A 26672-nucleotide genomic window follows, 5' to 3' on the forward strand; every position below is an offset into this window, starting at 1 on the left:
TGAGTAGGAGAAGAGGAGGTAGACAGAGGGAGAAAAGCAAAGCTGGGATTTGGCAAAACATGAACAACAATGGTCCCAGAACAAAGGAATCAAGAGTAAAGAGAGCACACAGTTGAAGTACTTCATTAAGGGGTTGAAATCAGAAAGGAAAGAGATTATAGCCAGACTAGAGGTGATGGTCTGGCAAAATACAGTGGGGAGGAAAGATGGCAGGTCAAAGTGAGAACAAAAAAATCAGTTTTGGAAGAATACAGAATAGGCTGAGATTTAGCTAAGTAGATATTTGACCTGGGAAAAGTTTGTTAGCCTCTCTGAATCTCACCTAATCTGTAAAATAGAAGTAAAAATATCTTACTTGCCAGGAGGTCAGAGCTAACACCAAATGATCTTTTGGGCCCTCTCCCAGCTCTTAGAGCTATGATTCTATGACTTGGCTCCAGTCAGAAAAATAGAAAAAAACATTTGAATAAATGGATTACAAATGGGAGTAACAGATGGTAACATGGTCACTAGGATGTACATGAGAGGAGCACTTTCTAGACATGCATGTAGCTTACTGGGGAACCTGGGGAGGGACATAGACGTTAGCTGCTGTGATGGCTCTCCATCCTGATAAAACTGAGTTTCTCTCTTTAGAGTCAACCTGGTCTTCTGGGGCTCACTGCTAGCCCCACTTTTTGTCTTTCCTCCCCCAGCCATCTTGATACTCCCCCATTTATCCTAGAATGTTTAGCATCTTGGAGCATGGCCATCACCAGCTACATTACAAGGTTATCACAGGCTTTTGGGAAGCACTCACAGCTTTTATGTGCTGTGAACCCATTCTTGAAAGGAGGTACTCCAGTAGCCCGATGGAATAGCAAATTATAGTCACTCCCAATGCTTTAAGATGTTATTGGCTGCATATTGCTTTAGTGTAGCACACAATTACAGAAACTGCTGTGAAAAATCTGTGTATTTCATCTATACTTTATTACACTCAGCATATTTCCCAATTCATTTTCCTTCTTCTTCCTCCAGCTTAAAATATATTTTGGTGTCCTTTATGTCATCATGAAATTGAACAGCCAATTCTTACTGTAATGAAAATACTTATGTGTTAGCCCAGTGATATACAACACTACACTCTAATTACGGCTGCGCTTTAATTAACCTGAATTGAAGAGCGTTATCATTAAACTGTTGGTAACTTTGAGTTATAGCTTTTCTTTAATTTAAACTAGAAAACACAGATAATTAAGCCTCCAGATAATCAAATGCTTGAGGAGAGCTTCAATGTTTTGGGATGTTCCTAAATCTCATTAAATGTCCTTTCTTTATTGATTATTTCTACCTCAGCTGTATCATTGTGTTAAACGAATAATAGTCCTAAGTTGAATACATTCTCAGTCACATCAGGATAATTTTTTTCCCCTTTTGGCTTCCCAGAAACCATAAGGAATAAATGCTAAACTCTCCAATATTAGGATCCGAATGGTGGGGAACTGAGTTGCATTTTTCTCCTCCATGGAATTGCATCTGCTTATGAGTCAATCTTCTTTTGGACCCTAAGCACCAACGACCGCACTGTTCTGCTATATAGAGATGTAGCACATGACTGAGTATTTGGCAATATTGCCTTGGTAGAAATCCTAAGCCATATCTGTCCCTCAAAATGAGCTGAATCCCATGAAGGTGGGATTTAGATTACATTTGCATTTTTGTTCATAACCCTCAAAGGGAGTCTTGAGGAGGAAAGGGAGGGTATAGAACAGCCACTGTGAGAAATGGATGAGAGAAATAATTAAGCTATAAGAAAGGCATTGCCTTTTTGTGACCAGAAGGACCAAGTTTAGGTTTTGATTTTTTTTTCTCTCAACTGGGTCCACACCACTAGAAGACAATCCTTTTATTCTTTCTGAATTCTCTATTGAATGCATTCTCCACAGAAGCCATTCCAGATGTTTTATTCTCACCTTAAGACAAACCTTCTCCACACAGGACCTTATCTCATACTTTGCTGAGAGAAAAGAGGTAATTCTCAAGGAACTTCCACTTATCGCTTCCTCTATAAATGAAAACCCATTGGCATCATTCTCTGTTATCTCTTCTTTTATTTTAACCTCTGATGAAGAGGTGGCCTTGGTCCTAGGCAAGGTCAAACTTTATATTTATACCTTTGAACCCATCCCTTCTTCCTCCTTTTGTGGATTGCTCCTGTAATTACCCGTCTCCCCAGTCTTCAATCTCTGCCTATAATCTATATACTTCATTGAAACCTGACAACAAACCCAGATGTCCCCCAGATTTAAACAAATAAAAAAAAAAACTATATCCTCTCAAGCTACTGTGCCACATATATAGCTCACCTCTCTTTGACAGTCAACTTCCAGGAAAAGCTGTCTACACTATTTGTCTCTATTTCTTCTCTCCTCACTCACCTTCAAACCGTTTGCAATCTTGCTTTTGACTTCATCACTCAACTAAAACATTTCTCTCCAAGTTTATATCAGCTTTGAATGGATAAATCCAAAATAGAGTCTTTTCCCAGTCCTCATTCTTCTTTGATCTCTGCAGAGGTAGTACGGACCATGCTTTCCTCCTGGATTTTTGTGACATTGCTTTCTCTTGGTTCTCTCCCCATTTGTCTGTCCACTCTTTCCCTGTCTTCTTGGCTGGGTCATCATTCCCCTACTTTGGGAATACTCCAAAGCTCTGTCTCAGGTCTTCTCTCTCAGTTATCTCATCAACTCTCAGAGAGCCAATAAACCTCTCCACGCAGATGATTCCCATGTCTATATATTCAGACTTGATTTTCTCCCTGAGCTCCTGTCCCAAATCAACAACTGCATATTTAACATATCTGACTGGAGATAATAAGCATCTCAAACTCATCATATACCAAACAGAATTCATTTATCTTTTCTCCTTTGAATCACTTCTTTTCCAGATTTCCCTGTTCTGTTAAGTCACCACCATCCTTCCAGTCACACAGATTCGAAATCCCAGAGTCATTCTTAACTCTTCCTCTCCCATCACTCCTCCATGTGCAATCAGTTGCCAAATCTGTTCAATCACTGTATCTTTGTCTCTTTGTCTATATCTGCCATTCTAACTTCCATCATTCTTGCCATTCAAATAGCCACCATCCTAATATACATCCTCATCCCATCTCACCTGGACTATTGCAAGAGGCCTTTTATTTGTACCCCTACCTCAAGTCTCTCCCCTTTTCAATCCATCTATCACACATATGCCAAAATGATCTTCCTAAATTATGCTCTTGATCAATAGTGGCTCTCTCTTGCTTCTAGGATATAAAACAATCCCTCTATTTGGTAAGGTACAACAATATTACAATTTTTAGGGCAGGATGGATGAGATTTTAAGGGATATGCCAAGCTGCCAAAAGGAGTTTTGAGAAAGAGTATGTTATATATGGATTGTTGACAGGAGACTTTGAACTATGAAATACTTGGGGTCCCAATTTCCATTTTCTCTGATCATTTAATTTGTGTTTCTTTGAGACAAGTATCTGTCAAAAGATGAGTCACACTGAAGAAGAAATATGGTGGCTCAGATTCCTAAAATCTAGCCACTGCTTATATTCTTATAATCTAGCCAATAGCTCACTAATGTTCAGACTCCTTAAGAGTCTGCCCAACATAACAGATATTCTAATAAACCTTGTTTTTGGCTGAAAGAAGGCTTGAGTTGAATTCTTTAGGTCAGGACCCATGTGTTGTGATATTGGGGTCCCAGCACCCTTAAATCCCTAAACCTCATCATTTTGGTGGCCTGTGCAGGGAAACTGCCTAACCCCAAGTTCTTCTCTAGCCAAGACTGGAAGATATGTAAGCCTCCCCCCCTCTTTCTTGCATTGCAGGTGGGGTTGCTCTCCAAGCACCAAGCCTTGGAGGTGCTTTTCGGGCAGACAGTTAAGAGGCTGTCTCACATTCAGCCTGACACTCTCAGGCTCTTAGTCCACTGGGTTGATTCGAAGCCATGGACCTGGATACACCTTCTGCAGCATAGAGGACAAGGATGGACACCCTATCTGGAAGTGTATGCCCAATTCTGTTAATTCTCTCAGCCCTAGAGAATTAGGGAAAACTGCAGTTGCTTTTTGGTTCCCTGAGGCTTACTTAGTCCCTTCCGTCTACACCTCTGAATCCTCCTTCATGGAGGTTACAGGGAAGAGTTAGAACATCTAAAAATATCTAGCAGATTAACAGATTGATCATTAAGGACTTTTGAAACACATCCTTACAACCCTAGTCACTTTTTTCTCTCTCCCTTCACTTGAGTCAAGAGGGTATCTGTTAACCCCTCTCATAAAAGAAAGTTTCACCCTTTACTCCTCACCTTTGATTTTGCCCTCCCCCACCTGGGAAAGGAAGATGGGAGGAGGGGCAGCAGTTACAGCGTGGGTCCCCCTGGCAATGGCCTTGAGTCCTGGGGCAACCTTTGCCTGGAAGCATCACCCAGGTTCAGCACATCCTGCTCAAGGTAATGAAGCTAGCCTCAGAACTTGGGTAAGAATGCTCTTTTAAATTTGTAGTTTTAACCGTCAATGATGAGATGTTGATTCTCTATGTAAAGTAATTTGGAAATGCATTTGACAAAACTGAAGTCACCTGATTGGTAATGGGTTCATTTCAAGTTTCAAATTGGTGAACTTTTTGTATCAGTTATGTCAAGCAACTTTTCATAATTTGGTTACCGCTAACATAATTTGGCTATTGCTTGTTGTTGTTTTAATGTGTAAACTAGCCAAAAAGTTTGTTTGGATTATGGCTTGCTGAGAATGTGCAAGTGTATAGAAATCTCTAATAATTGGTTTTTTATACCAGGACAAATTTAAGTTTGAGATGTAAATCTTGGAAAAGTTTTTCCTAAGCTGTGATTAATGAAACTTGCTGTTTAAGGTAAAAGCTCCTAGGATTTTATTTTGAGTTGTCTGATGGATCATAATAATCCATCAATAATCAATAATCCACCATCTCAGAAATGCCATGAACTACTCTGAAAGAATGTGATACTGGTGGGAAGTCAGCATTGGGAAAAAGCTGAGAGGACAATTTTAGCCTCAGTCTAAGATGGTATCCTCCTGGCTCAGTTTCCCCATTATGTTCTTTTTAAAAGGAATGTTACCCACCTGGCTATTCCTGAGTCTGGTTATGAGGTGGATTTGATACTGCATGGTTGGAAAACTTATCTGAATCCAAATAGAGCTAAGGATGTTTTATCCTGTCATATCTGGGCCCTGCAGTCTTTTCTGTCAGATTTGTGTCTTCCAGACTACAGGCCAGCAAACATCAGGTACCATTTAATGTCCCCTACATCAATCCCTGGATGCAGCCTGTGCTCAGTTCCAGTCAACCTCCTTTTAGGCACCCTCTTGAGGCAGGGACAGCTCTATGCCCCTTGCCAGCAGGAAGCAGTTTCAGAAGCCAAGACCTTCTCCCCTTACCCCAAAAGAATTTGGGTCCCATTCGTTTGAGGGGGGAATGATGAGGATGGGAGCTAGATCCCAAAAAGGAAAAACCCCGGACTTTCCCATTTGGCCAAATCTCTGGTGTTCTCCTAAGGCTATAATCCCATCAAATGGCCTTTCATTGTGGACCTCCCTATGGCCCCAGGCCACTTCCCACCCTTAATCTATCTAGGCTCCATTCTCCCTTGGTCATGAGGTCCAGGTTCCTGGAATTCTATTACCCCTCCTAGATCCACTCCTGTAGCCTTAATGTATGTAATAAGGTCCATTTTGTCTCCATAAAGGTGCTCAGATTCCTAAAATCTAGCCACTGCTCTGATTTTTACAATCTAGCCAATAGCGCACAGATGCCCAGATTCCTTAAGACTCTGGTTAACATTGTGGATCTTTAATAAACTTGTTTTTGGCCATAAAAAAAAAAAAGCAATACGATATCAATTTCAGGAGTATGTCTCTTTTGGGGCAGCTAGGTGGCACAGTGGATAGAGCACTGGCCTTGGAGTCAGGAGGACCTGAGTTTAAATCTGGTCTTAGACACATAACACTAGCTGTGTGACTTTGGGCAAATCACTTAACCCCAATTGCCTCACCAAAAAAAAAAAAAAGAGAGAGAGAATAACTCTTTCTAAATCATTGGCCCACTTCCTTTCTGAGGCCATTTAGCATTTAAGTTTTTGGCTCTCTAGTCAACAAGATGAATTTTGAGAAGCGGCTTAAGTTGGGCTGGTGGCTTAGGACTCAGTTTCTGACAAAGGACTTAAGTGTTTCACCTCTGCTCTCACAACTCTCTAAACCCCTGAATTACTTCTCGGGACTCTCAAGGCCAACAGAATTTATTGTGATAAGCTTTTAAGAGTCTTCCTACCTGTGGCTGTTGCAAAGAACCATAAGGCAGAAGACCCACCCTCATGCCTGGATTGTTTTCTTAGGAAAACAGCTATGAAAGGGGCCAAGTTGGTCTTTAATTCTTTCAGCTAACATTTTGCAAGCCTCCTTGAGCATAGTGTTAGGGTTCCCCCTTTTCTTTCATTGACATTTTAGCTGCCCAGCTAATAATGCATTGTATATCCCCCTCCTCCAGTAAAACCTATTCCCCAGAATCACAGTATGTCAGAGTTGGAACAGAGAGTAGAAGCCATCTGGTCTAACCCACATGTGACCAAGAATTTTTTCTATAGCATACATGACAAATGGTCACCCAAACATTGTTTAAAGACCCCACAGTGAGGCAGCTTATTCTACTTTTGAACAGTTTTACTTGCTAGGATTTATTTCACCCCTAAATCAAGTCAGAATTTGCCTCTCAGCAACTTCCATCGCATTCATTGTTTGAAAATGTGTCCTCTGGGGCTAATCAATAATAACAGCTAATAACAGCTAATATTTTAATAGTGCTTACTATGTGCCAGGCACTGTGCTAAGTATTCTAAAATTATTATCTCCTTTGCTCCTCACAACAATCCTGGGAGGTAGTTGCTATCATTTTCTCCATTTTACAGATGAGGCAAACAGAGGTTAAGTGACTTACCCAAGGTCAAGTAACTAGTAAATATCTGAAGCTGGATTTGAACTTAGAGGTTCCTAACTCCAGGGCAGGTGCTATATCCAACTCTACACTATTAAGCACATTTCTTTGGGACTAAGTAGAACATGTCTATTCCTTCTTCCTTCCAATAATAAAGACTCTAAACTGTTCATCTTTAAATATACCCATTTCCTTTAACTGATACTCAATATGACATGGTCTTAAGGCCTGTTACCTACCTAGCATCCCTCTTCTGAATGCTCAACATCCCTTCAAAGATGTCACTCCTGTCACTACACTTTCAGATGTAAAAAAAAAAAATAGGGCAGATGATTACTTGCCCTGGCTATGAAAATATGATGTTTCTCTTCATGCAGTCTATCAATTTTGGCTTTTTGGTTACCATATCAAATTACTGTGTCATACTGAGCTTGAAGTCCACTAAGACCCTAGTGTCTTTCAGAACTGCTCTCTAACCACATCTCCTTCTATCCTTGCCCCACAAACAGGTCAGCTTAGCACAGGAAAAATGAGCCACAGATGTCCTTTCCTCTCTCAGTTTCCTCATTCCTTTCATCTTCTTTTCCCTATTCATGTTGAACTCCAAACCAATTTCTAAAGCCCAATTCAAATTTCCCCTTGCATCATAGTTTATAATCATAGGAGTTCTAATTTTCAACCTCAAGTCCACTAATTGAAAATCCTGGCAACTGAAATCTTAATTGGGCATTTAAATATACCCTGCATTGTATTGTTTCTTATGATTCCATGTGTGGTTGTTTTATTTATCCAACTAGATTATCATCTTGTACTAAAGGGGAAGGACCAGGTCTCACCCTCTGTGTCCCCACCCCATCTCACCATACATATGGTGCATAGCTCAGTGCTGAGCTATCCACAGAAGAGGGTCGGTAACAACTGCTGAGTAATTGATCGTTCTCTGAAGAGTTGAGCTAACTATGAACCTCGCATTTCACTTGAGAACCAAAGAGCAAACAGATGATTTCTACTTACTCACAAACTGTAGGGAAGGACAGACCCACGAAGGCACTAGAAAGATATTCTGTATACATTTCATTGGAGACTCCTTCCAAGTAGTATTTCTGCCACGTGTCTTCCTCAATCTGAAGGGAAAAAGCCCAAAGATTGGGTTTTTAAAAAGGATCAAACTCCTCAAAGCAAAACTTAAGGTACATTAACAGGTCACCAAAAATATGAATCCAGGCATGGACCAGTCATTCTCCATGTCAATCCTGTTTGCTTCCATTTGCCTTATTTATACTCTCAAATTGGGGTTAGCTAGGTAACACAACGAATAGAGTGCCAGGTCTGAAATCAGGAAGACTAGTCTTGCTGAGTTCAAATCTGGCCACAGATACTTCCTAGTTGTGTGACCTTGGGCAATCACTTAACCCTGTTTGCCTTAGTTTTCTCACCTGTAAAATGAGCTGGAGAAGGAATTGGCAAACTACTCCAATATCTTTGCCAAGAAAACCCCAAATGAGGTCACAAAGAAGCAGGCATGACTGAAAAATGACTGAAATATCAGTTTGCCTCAGTTTCCTCATCTGTAAAATGAACTGGAGAAGCAATTGGCAAACCACTTTAGTATCTTCGCCAAGAAAACCCTCAATGGGGTCACAAAGAGTCAGACATGACTGAAAAATGGCTGAAATACTGTAGAAAATGTTAAAATTAAAACTTAGTTTCTTCTTATAACAATTATGTAATTATAGTTATTATTGTTATTGTTACAATTAATATTTTATAAAAGTGCCAGCTATCTTTGACTGGGATATAACATGAATATTTTTGAATTTTTTCTACAAAATTTTTAACATTTTTCCCCTACCTATAAAGTGCCACACAGTAAAAGCCCAACAACTGGAAAGATATTCAGAACATTTCTGGAAACATAAAACAGTCAACCCATACTCATCTATTTCCAAAAGTATGTGTGTGTATGTGTGCATGCGTGTGTGTGTGTGTGTATGCTGAGCCCTAGTACATAATTGCAGAGAATTTTTAACCCATTGTCATAAACCTTTGTTTGTATAAAACCAGACTGTAAGTTCCATAATAAATGGGCCCATTATTTATGTTTCACTTACATGTTTTTAGAGGATCTGATAGATAAAGGCATTCCACATATAAATATGTATTACATCACTGATTGGGTAAATAAATAGCATTATTAAAAGATGGATCGCCATCATTTCAAAAAGTATCCATATTACCAAAGAGCAGAAAAAAGCAGTAATTACAATGAATTGGGAGAACATCTGCTCCGTGGGGGCAAGAATAATATGCTGTGACAACATGAACAAGTGAAATAACGGGCCAATTACCTTAGTACAGAGACGAGGAGCTACACAACACAGCTCTTTGACATCATGGCACCTTACTGCCATGACTACGGGACAGACAGCCTTGCCTTCTAAGAGGCAGGAGGGAACAAAGACAACCCTTGAACAAAGGGGCTGGCTGTGATCTAGCCCTCTCTGACTCAAAAAAAAAAAAAATGATAGCTTTAATACTAACTCACACATGCCCACCTTCACGCTCCCTTTCAAACTTCGTTGAGGAAGGAATGAAAAACGGCAAGGGACAGACATTAAGAAGAGGACCCTTCCTCAAGAAGTACTTGACTCGACCATGACAGAAATGCCCCTAGTGATATGCGTCTTGTTGAGTAACACAAAGAAAAGGAGAGGGTGAACAAGGAGAAATTGAAGAATAGCAAAGCCCACCTATTAGTGCCATCCTGGAGAGAGGACATGATGCAGTAGGTACTAAGGAGAAGGTTGTTGCCTGGATGAGGGATGTGGGGAGGGAAGTGCGACGCGCGTCCTACAAAGGCCTATGTGAGAAATGCCGTGAACAATGTCCGGAGGGCATTTTATTGAATTGCATTTTTTTTAACTTGGCCTGTGATTTTATTGGGATAGGGAGCTCCTAGTAAGGGTCTCTCTCCCTCAGTCCAAAAGAACATCTTTACAACTTATACAATCTTGGAGAGTTACTTAGAGCACTGAGAGATTAATGATTTACCAAGGGTCATATGTATATACATATAGACATACACACATATGTATGTCTCTCTATATGCACATATATACACATTAAAGACATATATACACATATATAGACATATACGCACATATGGACATATACATACCCAAATATATAGACATATATACACAGACATATATACGCATATACACACATATGTAGACATACATACACTTACATATATAAACACATATAGACATATACACATATTTATATATGTATGTATATCTATATCTAGATATATAAACACACATAGGTAGATAGATAGACAGACAGACAGATGGATATAAATATCTCCAACATGTGATAGAGATGGGAATTGAACCAACTAGTCTTCATAACTCTGAGGCTAGCTCTTTCTACAAAGCCAAGCTGACTCTCCACAGCAGTTATTATGCTGTATAAAAAGGTATACTTTCAGCAGGAATATATCTATGTATTTATTTATAAACATATTATATATCTTATATATAACATACTATTATATGCTATATTAATAAATATTATCAAATATAAATATGCTATTCTAGTAATATTATATTAACACATCACATATCAACAAATATATATTTATGTTTATATATCATATTATATTAAATATACAATAATAAATATATTATTTTATATAATAAATATATCATTATTATGAATATATTTACATTACATGGCAAGAGGGCAATAATATCATTGACTTAGAGTACATACAACTAATGGAAGGAGTCCTTAACTTGGAGTGCACAGACCCCTGAGGGGGTCTGTCAGTAGATTTCAGGGGGTTCATAATCTTGGGACTTTTTACATATTGAGAATTAGATTTTAATATAACTTGTAAATTAATTATATTAACATATCACATATTAACAAATATATATTTGTGTTTATATATTATGATATAATATATTAAATATATAATAATAAATATATTATGTATATATAATAAATATATCATTATTATGAATATATTTAAATTGCATGACAAGAGGTCAGCCAAGAATATCATTGGCTTAGAGTACAACTAATGGAAGGGGTTCTTAACTTGGAGTGCACAGACCCCTGAGGAGGTCTGTCAGTAGATTTCAGGGGGTCCATAAACTTGGGACTTTTTACATACTGAGACTTAGATTTCAATATAACTTGCAATCATATATAATTTGTAATCATATATATAATCATATATATTTTTGTAATATATACTTTGTAATCATGTAGTTTGTAATCATATATATTTTATATATTATGCATTTAAAAACAATATTTTGAAAAAGGGTCCATAGACTTCACCAGACTACCAAAAAGAGGTCTATGTTATTTAAAAGGTCAAGAACTCTTAAACTAAGAAAAGGCTGGTTCAGGCCACTTCACTAATAATAAGATCAATATGATTACTGACATTTAGACAACACAGCTCTTTAACATTTGTGAAGTGTTTTGTATTCCTCATTTATAATAATAATATCAGCTAGCATTTAGATAGCACTTCTAGGCTTCCAAAGTACTTTACAAATATCATCTCATTTGATCCTCACAACAACCCGGGAAGGTAGGTAGGTCCAGAACAACAACAACAAAATCCCATTTAAATCCCTATTTCACTGGCTGCAAGAAGTACTGGAAGATGAGCCATCAATGACACTTGTCTGTCTCTGACTTTTCCAAATGGCGGCAGCAACATGTTTAATTTTCATATGACACATATAATAAAGATCCTGTGAACACACTTCCCTAAATCAGGGTTAATATTTTTCTTTCCAAGGAACAACTGGTATAATAATACTTACTTGATAAGAGTTAATAGAACACTGCCTCCTGGATATTATCTATTATAGACTACATGGTACATTGTAACTGCTCTGCAATAATGACATGAAATGGAAGAATACATGTGTGCATGTATACATATGTGTGTATATACATATATGTATACAGGCATGTGTGGGCATATATGTATATGCACATGTATACATCTGTATAGACACACATGTATGTGTGTGTCTATACGCACAGCACATGTGTGCACAAATACATAAACATACATGTATGGCATATTTAAATATAATATTTATTTGAAATGAATAAAATCTGTAGTAAAATATAATGTCTAAATATATTTAAATATATACACATATATATCACCACATTTATCTATACAATAATGATAGCACAACCACCATCTGGGTCAAATCCTTAGTTAAAAAAACAAATGAATACTCTAAGATTTCGTGTTTATGGGCTAGATTTTGATAAGAGAATGGATTGATCACTAAAAGGAGTAGTGTCATTCACCCCAACCCTGGCTCACATGCTCAATGACTGGGGTGTGTGTGGGGGGAGAGTCTCATCAACATTCGCATCTTCTGATTTCTTGCTGAGGAGCTGGTACCATTTTGGGATAGTAATAAGAGGGTAGGACTTGGACTCAGAATACCCTAGATCTATATCACCCACAGAAGCCCAAAGAACCCAAGCGGCCAGCTAGCCAATTCACATACAAAAAGAATCCCCATTGTAACAGACTCAATACATGTTCTGTATGATTCGGGATAAGTTACTGAATCTCTGGACTTGAGTCCCCTCATCTAGAAAATGAAGGTGTTGAACTAGATGACTTTTGGGGTCACTTAGAGCTCTAAATCTATGGTAACATTAATCTAAGTCATGATTCATCCCAACTAAGTTAAGGAGGCACCAGGGAATAATATAATTTAGACTCTTAGAGTATTAAAACTTAAATGGGCCTGAGAAAATCACCCAACTCAAACCCCTCATTTTATAGATAAAGAAACAGGATATACAGGTGAAGTGATCTGTGCCCAAGGTCATCCAATGAGTTTGTGGCAGAATCAAGATTCCAGTCTTCAAGTCTGATGATGTTTCTATCACCCCAAGAAACTCTTTTTGCTGTGCTTCTGTGTCATCTTCCTTCCTCTGCCTTAATACACATTAATTGTTTCCAATTTCACTAATAAGGAAGTGACTATCCTGTCTTCACCGTTTCTGACCTTACTCTTTTGGACTACCGCTCCATTTATACATCTATAGGTTTCATGGAAGTGAAATTCACGGAATGGAAAAATCTAGGAAGAACTAGGGACATTGCCATAATTGTGGTGGACTGAAAAGAGAATTGTACCGGATTCAGAAGATCTAGGTTTGAATCCTTGCTATGTAGTTACTAGCTGGGTAACTCCTGGGTCTCAGTTCTTTCTTTGACAAAATGAGGGAGTTGAATTAGGGCCTCTTCTGGTTCCATCTTGAGAGCTGCCGATAACATAGGCTGTATTATTAGAAGCATAGTATGTAGAATGGGCAGCTAGGAGGCGCAGTAGATAGAGCAGGGGCCTCTAGAGTCAGAAAGACCTGAGTTCAAATCTGGCTTCAGACATTTACTAGCTGTGTGACCCTAAGCAAGTCACTTAACCCTGTTTGTCTCATTTTTCTCATCTGTAAAATGAGCTAGAGACGGAAATGGTAACCTACTCTGGTATCTTTGCCAAGAAAACCCCAAATGGCATCACAGAGTCAGACATGACTGAAAAAGGACTCAACAACAACAAAGTGTATAGAATGGGGTGGGGAGGGAAGAAGGGGAAGGGAAAGAACATTGATGAAGTACCTATTATGTGACAGGCATTGTGCTGAGGGCTAAACAAGTACTATCGCATCTGATCATAACAATGGCACACTTTGCCAGGCAAGTGAGTCAGTCTTCCATCGATGGAAATATTCATGGGGAGTCTAGATGTCTATTTGTTAAGGATATCATATAAATAATTCCTGCTTTAAATTAGGGGTCCATGACTGGTCCCAAACTCTGAAATTTTATGATGCCACGATAAATTTTGTGCCTTGAGTAAGGCGAGCACCTTACCAGTAGATAGCAATTCTTTGGGGGTAAGATGGCATCTAAGAATAGCCATTAGATTTGGAAAAGAAGGATTTTCCTCATGTCTTTTCAGAAAATATTACTGTTTCCAAAAGCACCCATTAAAGCCTTATTTCTTGGATGAAAATCTATTGTCAGTCTACAGTCTAGACTTTCCTATGGAGAGCATTTGCTTTCTGGGGTTTCATAACAATATGGCATTCCACAACCAGGGACTCTTTCAGATCACATTTTCCAGAAAGTTCTAATGGGGTCTCAGGATCACAGATTTTCCAAATACTTCAACATAATGTCAATTAAAACAGAATATTTTGGGGATGAGGGAGGGAGTAGGGATTGATGGAATGCCAGATAGCTGGTTGCTTCAGCACTGAATGAGTAAATAAACAATTTCAAAGATTAATTTCAGTTGTGGATTTGGGCCAAATATGTTATTCCCAGACAAGTGGGCTGCAGATTATCAAGTGAGATTTCTTCCATTAAGCACTAAAAGGAAGAAGAAAAAAAAAACAACACATCACCATAGTTAAATCATGAGGTATTCAGAAAAGGATTAACAGTGTGTGTCAGACCTTACCACACACAGAGGGGTTGGAATCCAGGCAATCCTTTACCATACATATGTATTTTCCCCAACCCCATTATTTCTCAGCAGATGAAGAAGGTAATGGTAACTAAAGTGAAGGGCTGCTGGGGAAAATTTATTAAAAAATTATTGAGGAAAGTGATAAAGTCATAGATAAGGAAACTGAGGAACAGAGAAGATGAGTGACTTCTCCGGGATCATACAGGTAGTATTTAAAGTGGGATTTGAACCTGGGTCCTCTGACTTCAAGCCCAAAGCACTTTGTTTTGTAGCTCAATCATCATATAAAATTGTATATTATAGTTAGTTATCTGTGCTGGTGTCTTATCTCTCTGGTAGACTGTAGTCTCCATGATGACTAGTACCATGTCTTGTCTAAATTTTGCAAGTCCCCCAATACTTAGCAAGCTAGGGGGCACATTGTACAGAGTTCTAGGCTTGGAGTCAGGAAGAGTCATCTTCCTGAGTTTAAATCTGACCTCAGACACTTACTAGTTGTGTGGCCCTGGGCAAGTCACTTAATCCTGTTTAACTCAGTTTCCTTATCTGTAAAATGAGCTGGTGAAGGAAATGGCAAACCACTCCAGTTTCTTGGTGAAGAAAACCTCAAAAAGGGTCACAAAGAGTCAGACATGACTGAAAAACAACTCAACAACAACACTTAACAGAGTGCTCTGAGACATAATTAGCATGTGCTAAGTATCTCAATATAAACTATAAATGATTTTCTTTAATAGAATTACCTTAGCTGGACCAAAATAATTTCCTTTTGCAAAAGACAAAATCCATAACTCTCTTATATTTTCTGTCTTACCCGGAAATTCCATACACTTAAGAAATATCAGAGTATTTTATTTATTTATTTATTTGTTTTGAAGGAAGGTCTAGTATAAGCTAGAATACTTTTTTTTAAAAAAAGTCTATTCTTGCCTCTGTAGAAACACGCAGTTGACGGCTTTCAATAAATAAACAACTTTCTACTAGGACTCAACTGGGAAGGCACCTAGGTTGTGTGGGGCCATCTGGAAGGGAGAAGTTAAAGAGTTTGGCAGCAATCCACCTAGGAAAATAAAAGAAAGGGTTTTGGCTCCAACTCATGACAGGAAAGAGACAGAAGCCCAGATGACATCTCTTCTGCTCCCCTTGGAAAGCACAAGTACAGTTTACATTGCTGTTGTTGTTCAGTCATTTTCAGTCACCTCCAACTCTTCCTGACTCCATTTGGGGTTTTCTTGGCCAAGATACTGGAGTGGTTTGCCATTTCTTTCACCAGTTCATTTTACAAATGAGGAAACTGAGGCAAGCAGGGTTAAGTGACTTGCCCAGGAGCACACAGCTCGTAAGGGTCTGAGGCCAGATTTGGATTCAGGTCTGCCTGCCTCCAGGCCAGGCACTCTTTCCCTTGCACCACCTAGCTGCCCTAACGTTTGCATAGAAAGAATGTTTTTCCGGGCAACTCCTGGTTAAAATCTTTGATTGTTTAGGATCAATTCTTTTTGCCTTAATGACATAAAAAGGAATTCCATGGATGAGTTTGAGTCTTTTAACTTTGGGGAATTCTAGTCACCTTTTTTCCTTTATTAGAAAAAAAAAAAGACTGTCTTCTTTTTATCAAGGAAGTATATAACAAAGTCATTTTCAGATTTCTAAGAATTTTCCCCAAAATGGCTAATGCTTTCAAGGAGAATTGGCTATCACTGGGACATCTTCACTTATTTAGCAATGTGTGTTTTTCTCTAAACAAATATTGATTGCAATAACTTTAGGTGCAGGATCTGAAACAATGAATTCAAAAGAAACAGAACCCCAACTTTTTAACTAATGCCTGGAGTCTAGCATGTCTCATTTAAGTAGCACTCATACATCTTTTTCCCACCCCATGACCACCCTCCTCTGTCTTGCCTTAAGGACTTAGTAGGTGACAATACCATTCATCTTATCTTAAGATGGAATCTCAGGTGAAAGGGAATATTGATTCAATAGGAAATTGGCAGAGATTAGATGAGCCTAGGCTCTTCCACCACTCCTGAATTTTAAGATGGTAGCCAAGAACATTTTGCTTTGCTTTTCTTTTTCAGCAGGAGTAGAGAGATAATTCAGCAGAGCAGTTATGAACTCCCCACAGAGGCAAAATTCTCAAGAGCTATATACATTCATGAAAATATCTTATTGTGATTGACCTAAGGCTAGCTTTTTTAGGAGTCCAGAGCACCAGCTACTGCTTATATTTCATTGTGGGGTAATTTCTTGCAAGGAAGATATCAGAAAAAAAGAAGGATGAGGAATGATTTGATGATGACCTTTCAGTCCAATACGACTATTTCATAGAAGGAGGAGACCTACTGTTGTCCATCCCTCCACTTAGAAGCAAAAAAGATCTTATCAAACTGTACTAGGGTGTATTAAAAATGACACAGAATTTGGAATCTGAGGACCTGAGTTCAAGCCCCAGCTCTGCCATTGGCCAAGTCATTTAATCTCTCTGACCCTTAGTCTCTTCATCTTTAAAATGTGGCAATTGGACTAGATGGACTCTTGAGTTTCTTCCAGCTTTAAATTTATGTAATCTGAAATAACCTTTTAGGTCTAAATTTATGATTTAGGAGATAGATGAAAGACTTTTCCAGTGAAGAATTGCTAAATATTGGGACAGAATTCAGAAAGAAAATGTGAGATTTATTTCCATCTTATTCCAAGATCAATAGATCACCATGGATAATATATCAGAATGTTTGAATAGGGTGAAAAAAGACTATGATAAATATGATGAAATGTAACTAAGCCACACATGACAATGAATATGGAGAATATAGAAAAGTAAGGGAAGATTTCTATGAACTGATAAAAAGTGAAGTAAGCAGGACCAGGAAAACATTATACACAATGACCATAACAATGTCAATAGAAAACAACAAGAAGAAATAGAAACTGTATTCTATATGAGTATATCTAACTTGGCCTCAAAGAAGAGAGAAGAAAGTATAGCTTCTGCCCTTCTTTGACTCAGTTGATATTTTGATTAGTTTTGCTAAATTGCTTTTTTTTATCTCATTATTTTCTTATGGGACAAGTAACTGTTATAGTGAATAAAATACTGAACTGGGAGTTAAGAAGACCAGATTTCAAATTCTGCCTTTAGGAGCTTGCTAGCTATGTAATCCTAGATAAGTAACTTAACCTCTGTCAGTCCCATTTCTCATGCATAAAATGACAATAATAGTATCTACCTAATAAGATTGTTGGAGAGAATCAAATAAGACTAGATAGATAGGTAGGCAAACAGATAGACAGACAGAAGATAGACAGACAGATTGATAGATAAGTAGAGTGTTTTGCAGATTTTAAGGCCCTATGCAGTTAGCTTATTAACTTTCCTTGTTACAAGGAATTCCTGGGTATGGAAAGGATATATTTGGAAATGAAAGTGATTTAAAAACAAAAGATAAAGAAAATTTTAATGTATGATTTAGATTAAGTAGATTTGGGGGAGTCCCAGATAAACAGGTTTTTTTTTATCTTGATTTACTTTCTTTTTAAAAAATTTATCATTTGTTTTTAACATTCATTTAATTTTGTTTTGATTTCCAAATCCTCTCTCCCTCTAATCCTTCTCTTATCCACTGAGAAGACAAGCAATGTGGTATCAATTATATATGTGAAATCATGTAAAATATATTTCCATATTAGCCATGCTGCAAAAAAGCAAGAAAAATGAAGTGAAGAAAATATGCTTTAATTTGTACTCAGAGTTTATCAGTTCTCTGCAGGTGGATAGCATTTTTCATCATGAATTCTTTGGAGTTGTCTTGGTTCTTTGTATTGATCAGAGTAGCTAAGTCTTTCACAGTTGATTATTGTTACAATATTGCTGTTACTGTATGTAATATTCCCTTTGCTTCACTTTGCATCAATTCATATATCTTCTCAGGTTTTTCTGAAACCACTCCCCATCATTTCTTAAGCACAATAGTGTTCCATCGTAATGATATGCCACAATTTGTTAAACTATTCCTCCATTTATGGGTGTCCTTTCAACATCCAATTCTTTGTCACCACAAAAAGAGTTGTTATAAAAAAAGAAATGTTATAAATATGTTTGTGTGTGTGTATGTCTTTTTCCTTTTTCTCTGATCTCTTTAGAATACAGACCTAGCAGTGCTTTAATTCACTTTCAATATTATTGAGCACCCATTATGAGCCAAATTAGGTGCTAGAGTGCTCATGAGGGAGACATATAAGACATAGCCTCTGCCCTGGAGGAGTTCAGACTCAAGTAGAGGAGATAAGATGGGTACAACATAAATCAAAATATTAGGCAGAATGTTACTAAAAAATGAAGGAAGCAGCAAATGCAATGTGCTTTTGTTTAACAGAGAAGGGAGAAATAACCATAATTTGAAGGAACATGGAAGACTTCGTGGAGAAGGAGGCCTTTGATATGGCTCTTGAAAGCTGCATAGAATTTTAACAGGTGGAGATGGGTAGTGAAGCAAATTCCAGAAGAGAGAAAGGGTGAAATAGAGGCAAGGAGTCAAGGACTTCATTTGAGGACAATGACTGGCCCCACTTGGTGGAGTATTAAGTGACTGAAGGGGAAGAATGGGAGATAAAAATGAAAAAGAGAGATTAAGGGCAGAACTTAAATTTCTAGAATACCAGGTTAAAGAGATTGGGTGTTGTTCTGTAGGGAATGAGAGTCCCAAGGTTTCTAAGGAAGAAGAGTGACAAGATCAGAAAGATGCTTTAGGAAGGATCTAATGAACTCGATGATAACCAAATCTCTTCTCCAAATTGGACTGTGTAGATACAGAGATAGAGAAAGAACTGGACTCGTTTAATTTCTAAAAGCTAACAGCGAATTGCACTGAATTCCAGTCCCATTATGGGGACAGTATTGAGTGCTAAGGAAGGAAGGTCTTGCCAACCCAGTTCTGTTTCAGTGACAGCAGATTTTGGATACTTATGTCTCCTCTCTCTGTACAATAATGGGCTAATAAAGTCGAGCCAAAGAGACCAGATTTCATTTCAGAGCAAAGGTTTCTGTTGTAAACTTTTGTTTGTTGGTTGGAAACAGCTATTCTAGGAGTGAGCATAAATCCTCTCAGTTTTAGATATTGGGGTGTCTGGGAAGCCAAATGTGTTATTTGTGAGCCAGGTAGCAAAGGCTGGGGCCGAGACCAGGGCATCATTGGGCTCCATTGCTCTCTGTGTGAACTCTTGCCAGCTAGAAAGTATTTTCCACAGGAAGGTGGAAATTGCTTTAGAAATTCCCTTCTGTGATTTAATAAAGCATATCTGGGGCTCATCAAAAAGAAATCTGGTTTACAAATGGTTAAACCATTCACATAGATTGACCACCCTCTGAGCTCCTAGAGTCGGGTATAACACTTCCTTTTTCTATCAGGTGGAGGTATAAAATGGAAAAATGTGCTTTCCGAAGGTGTTTGCCAATGTCATGGAACAGAGGTGTCAAACAGGGCCTAACACCCCTGAGTAAAAACAGGAAAAAAAGTAATTTGGAAATGTTTAACAAAACAAAAACACAATAAAATATAGATAATATTGGTATGTGGCTTTCTAAGTCAACATGCATATGTACAGTTTGGTGGGCCCATTTCTTTCTGAGTTTGACACTACTGTCATAGAGAACATCCTATGCAAAGTCAGAATGGAAGAAAGATTCGTTATAGATGCTTCTCTTTGCAAATGTTAACTGTACTGAGCCCTACAATGCTCACTAAGGAACCCCTTGGTGCTCCTGATCTCTCAGTGAGATCCATAGTAACTCAAAAGGAATTGGTCTGGAAATTCACATAGGTAAAAAAAAAAAAATGAAAAATGTCCATCATCCAGAACTTGACACACAGCTGGACAAACAGACCATTAATTAGTCCATCAGTATTCAGTAGGAGAGCTCACTTTTGGGAAGTCATGCGCACTTCTAAGGTGGGGCAGTAGATAGAATGCTGGGCCTGGACTCAGGAAGACTCATCTTCATGAGTTCAAATATGGGCCTGGGCAGGTCACTCAACCTTGTTTGCCTCAGTTTCCTCATCTGCAAAATGAGCTAAAGAAGGAAAGGCAAACCAGTCCAGTATCTTTGCCAAGAAAACCCCAAATGGTGTTATGAAGAATCAGACACAACAGAAAAATGACTAATCAACTGTGTACTTCTAAAGATTTCATGTTTATCTTAGTTAATGATGATGATGATGATAACAACAATAGCAGTAATAATACTAAGTTATTTAGACATTGACATCCTTCCCATTAATACATGGCTACAATCAACCCATGAACATTTTTTAAAAATTATGTGTCTAGCACTTTGAAAAGTGTTGGGGGAAACTATTAAAACTTTATTTAAGCTATCAAATCTTAAAACTGCACTAAAACTGCTGGGACACCTGCTATAAATCAGAACATAGGATATATGCTTATACATACAACAGGTAAACATACAGTAAATAGAGAGTAGAAGGAAGGTAACGTTAAAGGGCATGGCTCCAGTACATGGGAAGACTGGGAAAAATCGAAAAGAAACAACACTTGAGTCTTAAAGGAGGTGGGATGCCACAAGCTCTGAAGAATCAAAGCTGTAAGTCATAGAAAGGGCAATGGAAGGATTAAGGGCTGATGTGAGCTTGCTGCCATAAAAGACCAATACGAAGTATGTGAAACATTACATATAAGACACCATCCAGGCACAGGTGCTATGTGTAGAAATAGATGGGCCAGTCATCAAGAGTAAAAGACAGTAGATGGACAGGCTGTGTTCTGCACTGTTGTCTCTGAAATATAAAAGACCTTAAGAAATGTCTCTAGCTTTCTATCTAGTCCCCAAACCAATTATCTTTTGTTTATTTTGTGTATCTTTATATATGAACATGTTTGCTCCCAAGACAGAATGTAAGCTCCTGGAAGGATGGAAGCATTATACTTCTATCTTTGAATTGCCAATGCCTATGAAGTGCCTAGAAAAAGGTAGGCATGCTTGTTTGCATGGTCATATGAACAAATAGTTCTCAAAAGAAGATATGTAGACCATTAACAAATAACCACGTGAAAGAATGCTCTAAATCACTAATCATAATCAGAACAGCTCTAAGGTTTCACTTCACACTTGTCAAATTAGCAAGGATGACAAAAAATGGGAATAGCTAATGGGCTTGGGGAAAGAGAAGCACACTAATACATTGCTGATGGAGCTGTAAGTCAGTAGAACCATTCTGGAAGGCAATTTGGAATTATGCAAATTAAGTGACTAAAAATCTCCATCCTGTGACCCAGAGTTTCACTACTAGGCTTTTATCACAAGCAAGTCATTAATAAGAATAAAGTAGCAATATATACCAAAATATTTATGTCAGTAATCTTTTTGTGCATGTGTAGAAACAAAGAATTGGAAAATAAAGAAATATCCATTGATTGAGAATGGCAAAACAAAATGTGGCACATGAGTGTAATAGAATAGTGCTGTGCTATAAGAAATAATAAGTATTACAAATACAGAGAATCACGGAAAGACACAGTGATACAGAGTGAAGTAAGCAGAACCAAGAAAAAAAACAAATATATATATATATATATATATATATATATATACACACCATGACTACAACAGCCTAAATGGAGAGAACAACCATAAATCAGTCAAACGTGAATGTCACAGAGTAACAAAGAACAAGGATGGGCCACAGAAGCAATATGAGAAGGCAACCCTACCCTACTCTTTTGCAGAGTTGGGGGGACCACAGGAACACTACATTGCATAGAGTTCCAGGTTTTTTCAGGGCACAGGTTTCTTTTGCTAATTTTTTTCTCTTCTCCCTCTATTTCTTTTTAATTTCTTAAAAAATATTGTTATTATTATTTTATATTGGAAGCTTCTCTGGGGTGGAAAGGGGAGAGATACTGTGAGAAATTTTTGTGATGGAAAAAATAAAAGCTATCAATAAATGTATTTTAAAAATTAGATTCTTGTTTGATTGATTCTATGACAGATTATTGGAAGGACATGAACAATATCCCACCAGTTGAGAATGGCTTCATTTTACTATACTCCAGTGGAAGGCATACTTATGTCAATGAGAGTATAAAAATGCTAGTGTCTCAAATTCATAGTTACAATTTACAAAGGATCTTCCTCACAGCCATTCTATGAGGTAGCTAAGACATGTGAGCACTGAGGTTTAATGAGGTTAATTAACTTCCCTACATCCATAATAAGTTTATTGTTCAGTCATTCTGGACGTGTCCAATTCTTCATGATACTTTTTGGGGTTTTCTTGGCAAAGATACTGGAGTGGTTTGCCATTTCTTTCTCCAGCAAATTTTACAGATGAGGAAACTGAGGCAAACAGGGTTAAGTGACTTGCCCAATGTCACACAGCTAGTAAGTGTCTGAGGTCGGATTTGAACTCAAGAAGATGAGACTTCCTGACTCTAGGCCCTCAACTCTAACCACTGCAGCACCACCTAGCAGCCCCCATAATAATTAAATAATAGTTAAATTATACTGAACAGGAATTTAGCCTCCCAGGAAAGGGGCCTTTCTCCTTCACTATAGCTCCTCTCCTTCGGGAGTGTGAATCTCAGAGGTACCCAATAAAGGGATTTTGATGATCAAAATGAGAAATAGGAAGAGGATAGAAAGCCCCTTGAGGGCAGGAGCAATGTTTTATTTTCCTTTGCCCACTTTTGTTGTTGTTTAGTTGTTCAGTTGTATCTAACTCGTCATGACCTCATGGACCATAAGCATTCTAGGTCCTTCTAACTTCCGCTATCTCTGGAAGTCTAAGTTCATGCTCACTACCAAGTACATTGCTCATAGCAGACATTTGATTACACACACACATACACCTTATACACATGTGTATAAGTGTGCATATACACATATATGTATACATACATATTTATCATCATTATATAATTACATAATATATAATTTATAATAATTATATAATTGGATGTATGGATGTATGTGTGTGTGTATGTGTATATATATATATATATATATATATATATGTATCATTATGGTTAGTGACTGAGCCTATAGATCTAGGCTCTCCTAGGTCAATCCAGAAAAGATCAGAAATCCTATCAATAGTATCTCTAACGAGCAGTCATCCCATCTGTGGTAACCTCCAAAGCCTTTATTTATTTATTTTTCAAAAGGATAGAAGATGGCCCTGCAATGATGTCTCTCTCCTATGAAAAAACCCTCTTCTCCAGCTGCTTGAGCCTTCTCCCCTGTGATTACCTCCCATCTCCCACAGTGGCTGGAATGTTAAACTTGGAGTTCGGAAAAATCTGAGTTCAATTTCTGCTTTTAGATGTTCAACAACTGTGTAACTACGGGCAAGTCATTTTACCTTTGTGAGCCTCAGTTTCTACATCTGTAAAGTGGGGACAATAACAGCACCTACCTTGCAAGATTGTCGTGAGGACGAAAGGAGATAACATAAGTAAAGTACTTTGCAGTCTTATGGAGCTGTATAAATGCTAGCTATTATCTGGTATATATATATATCTATTTATATGCAGTTATCCCTTCCACATCCTGACTTTCCCCATCATAGTTTTGATATATCACAGGTTGGCATAAGAAATTAAATGTGAATTTTGGGGGAGTTTTGTGGAAGCTGCAGATGACACATGAAGGCCAGCAGACAACACAGAAAAAGTTTGAAAAGTTAGAAATACATAAAATATAAGTATAGTATTATACAATACCAACATGTTTTATCTTTTAATACTTAACAATTTAGACTTCTTTTCTGGTACAAAGGGTGGGCCAAAAAAAATTACATAGTTTTCCAGATCGCAGGGTCACTGCGCCCCTAAGCCCTCAATGTGGAAGGGATAACTGTACTGGTTTTCCAATTAGAATGTAAGCTCCTTGAGGGCAGGGCCTGTTTCTGCTTTTCTTTGTATCCCCAGATGGTTGGTACAGAGTAACTTTAATCTTCTATGGCTTGTAACCTTCCATGCTAGAGATAATCCATCTCCCATTCAACTTTGCTAATCGGTTACTTGCTGCCTATATCAGAGGTGGAAAGCCAAATAGAAAACCAAACAAAACAAAACACAGAGAAGGGTACTACCCTTCTGTATAAAATGGCTGGCCTTCCTCAACATAGCCAAGCTGCCCAGATGCACAGAGCCCAATGGACATAGGAATCTATCCATCAGACCAGGGAATAGTGGTACAAATGCACTAAGGCCAGGGAGAAGCCTCTCACAAGACCTCTGGGGACTCACTCCTCCGGCCACAGCCTCCAGATCCTTGGGCCCAAGGCCCTAGTGGATGACAAGTCTGGTTTGACATCTTCCTGTCCTAGGATGATCTGCTGTCCCAGGTCAGGCGGTAAGTGCCGCCCTGGTCTCTTTACCTTACTCTCTTGGCTTCTGCTCTGTGTACCCACCTTTTGTTGTCAAGTTAAGACACAGCTTTTCCTCATATGAGTAAGAAATACACACACACACACACACAAGCTTATGGCTTTCTCATCGAATGGCTGCTCTAATACTTCTCTCAAATTCCCTTTAAGTCACAGGGTGATTTCATTAAGCTGGAATACCTCCTCTTCTTGAAGAACTCATCACCTTCCAAAGCAGCCCACTCATTTTATTAGAAAAGTATTCTTTATATTGAGTCAAAATCTACTGGTCTCTAACTTCCACCCATTTAGTTGGCCCCTCTGGATCCAAATATAACTAGTTTAATCCCCTTTCCCTATGGCAATCTGCCAAATTCTTGAAGACAATATGTCTCAGTTTCTTCCTTTGTAAAAATGAGAGGGCTGGACAAAATTATCTGCAAGGTCCCTTCTGAGGTTAAATTTATGATCCTGTCATGTTCCATCCCTCCCACCTCATCTTTTTTTTCTTAAGCCTAAATGTCCTCAATTCCTTTAATTGACTCTTGCATAGTAAGGTTTCTAGTCCGCTCAGCAGCCTAGTCAACCTCATCTGAATACACTTCAGCTTTTCAACGTCCTTGATAAAATGCATTGGACATAAAAATAATAGTAACAATGATAATAATTAACAATAAGCATGTACATATCATTTACATAAGGCTTGTGAAGCACTTTATGTATTATCTCATTTGACCCTTAAAATAACTCTATAAGGCAGGTCCCATTATCATCCCCATTTTTTATAGATGAGAAAAGAGAAGCTGAGCCAGTTTAAATGATTTGCTAAGGATCATACAGCTCCTAAATGTCTGAGGAAGGATTTAAATTCAGGATATACAAGCTACATGACCGCATTAAGCAACTTACTTCTCATTCCCTTAGGCAACTTTCTAATACTGTAAGTTTCGTAGAGGTGCCAACCTATGTTGGTGGAAAGAATTTCCTCCCTGAGAGTTCCCTAAACCAATAAAATCTCGAGTCTAGTCTCCTTTCTGTAATCCTTGATAACAAGGCCATCGTATGGAATTAAAAAACCAGTCTTAGACTCCATCCACGGGTGTCTATGGTAACACTGCCTAAGAAGACAGACCCATCGATGGCACCATAATAATACTCAACCCTAAGGCATCATGGTGCCCTTACTATGGTACAGATGAGGAAACTAAGACCCAGAGAGAACTAACCCATCAGGGATGCTGCCAAAGGAATTCCTATTCATATCTGTGTTAAATTCAATGACGTCTGAGGTCCCTTCAAACTTTCCTATCTATGATTCTGGACTTGCCCCAGGCCACACAACTATAGTCTATTGTTGATTTTGGATTAGAACCTACATCTGGTGATATTCTGTCCAGGGTTCTTTCTACTATACCACATATTTATGAGGTTTATATATTTAGAGCTAAGAGAGAATTTATCAGTCATCTAGTCCAGCCCCTTCATATGAGGAACTGAGGTGGAGTCAGAGAGGTGACCTGTCCAAAGTGACACATGTCAGTGGTAAAACCTGGATCTGAACCAAGGTCCTTTGATTCTCTTGCTATCAGTCTTCAGTCACTATGAATAAGTCTAGTGAAATGATTCATTACTGGATGGATTTAAAGTAAGGAAGGATCTCAAAGACCATCTGGTTCTACCCTCTAATCTTAAAGATGAGGAAAGAAACTCAGAGAGCTTACGCAACTAGCCAATGGTCACTATAGATA

At 38.1% G+C, this 26672-nt stretch overlaps 1 protein-coding gene across 5 annotated transcripts in view; it reads right to left on the minus strand.

Moving 5' to 3' along the window:
• The window catches only part of KCNMA1 (potassium calcium-activated channel subfamily M alpha 1), a 907067-nt gene that overhangs the window by 189336 nt on the left and 691059 nt on the right, over positions 1–26672 (minus strand). For all 5 annotated transcript variants that reach the window (XM_027858884.1, XM_027858875.1, XM_027858865.1 and 2 more), the window contains exon 15: positions 8016–8125. In XM_027858884.1, the coding sequence (XP_027714685.1) occupies positions 8016–8125 (110 nt within the window). The remainder of the gene's footprint in view (positions 1–8015; positions 8126–26672) is intronic.

The sequence above is a fragment of the Vombatus ursinus genome, unplaced genomic scaffold, assembly GCF_900497805.2.
Source record: "Vombatus ursinus unplaced genomic scaffold, bare-nosed wombat genome assembly UNPS02000749.1, whole genome shotgun sequence".
Classification (NCBI taxonomy): domain Eukaryota; kingdom Metazoa; phylum Chordata; class Mammalia; order Diprotodontia; family Vombatidae; genus Vombatus; species Vombatus ursinus.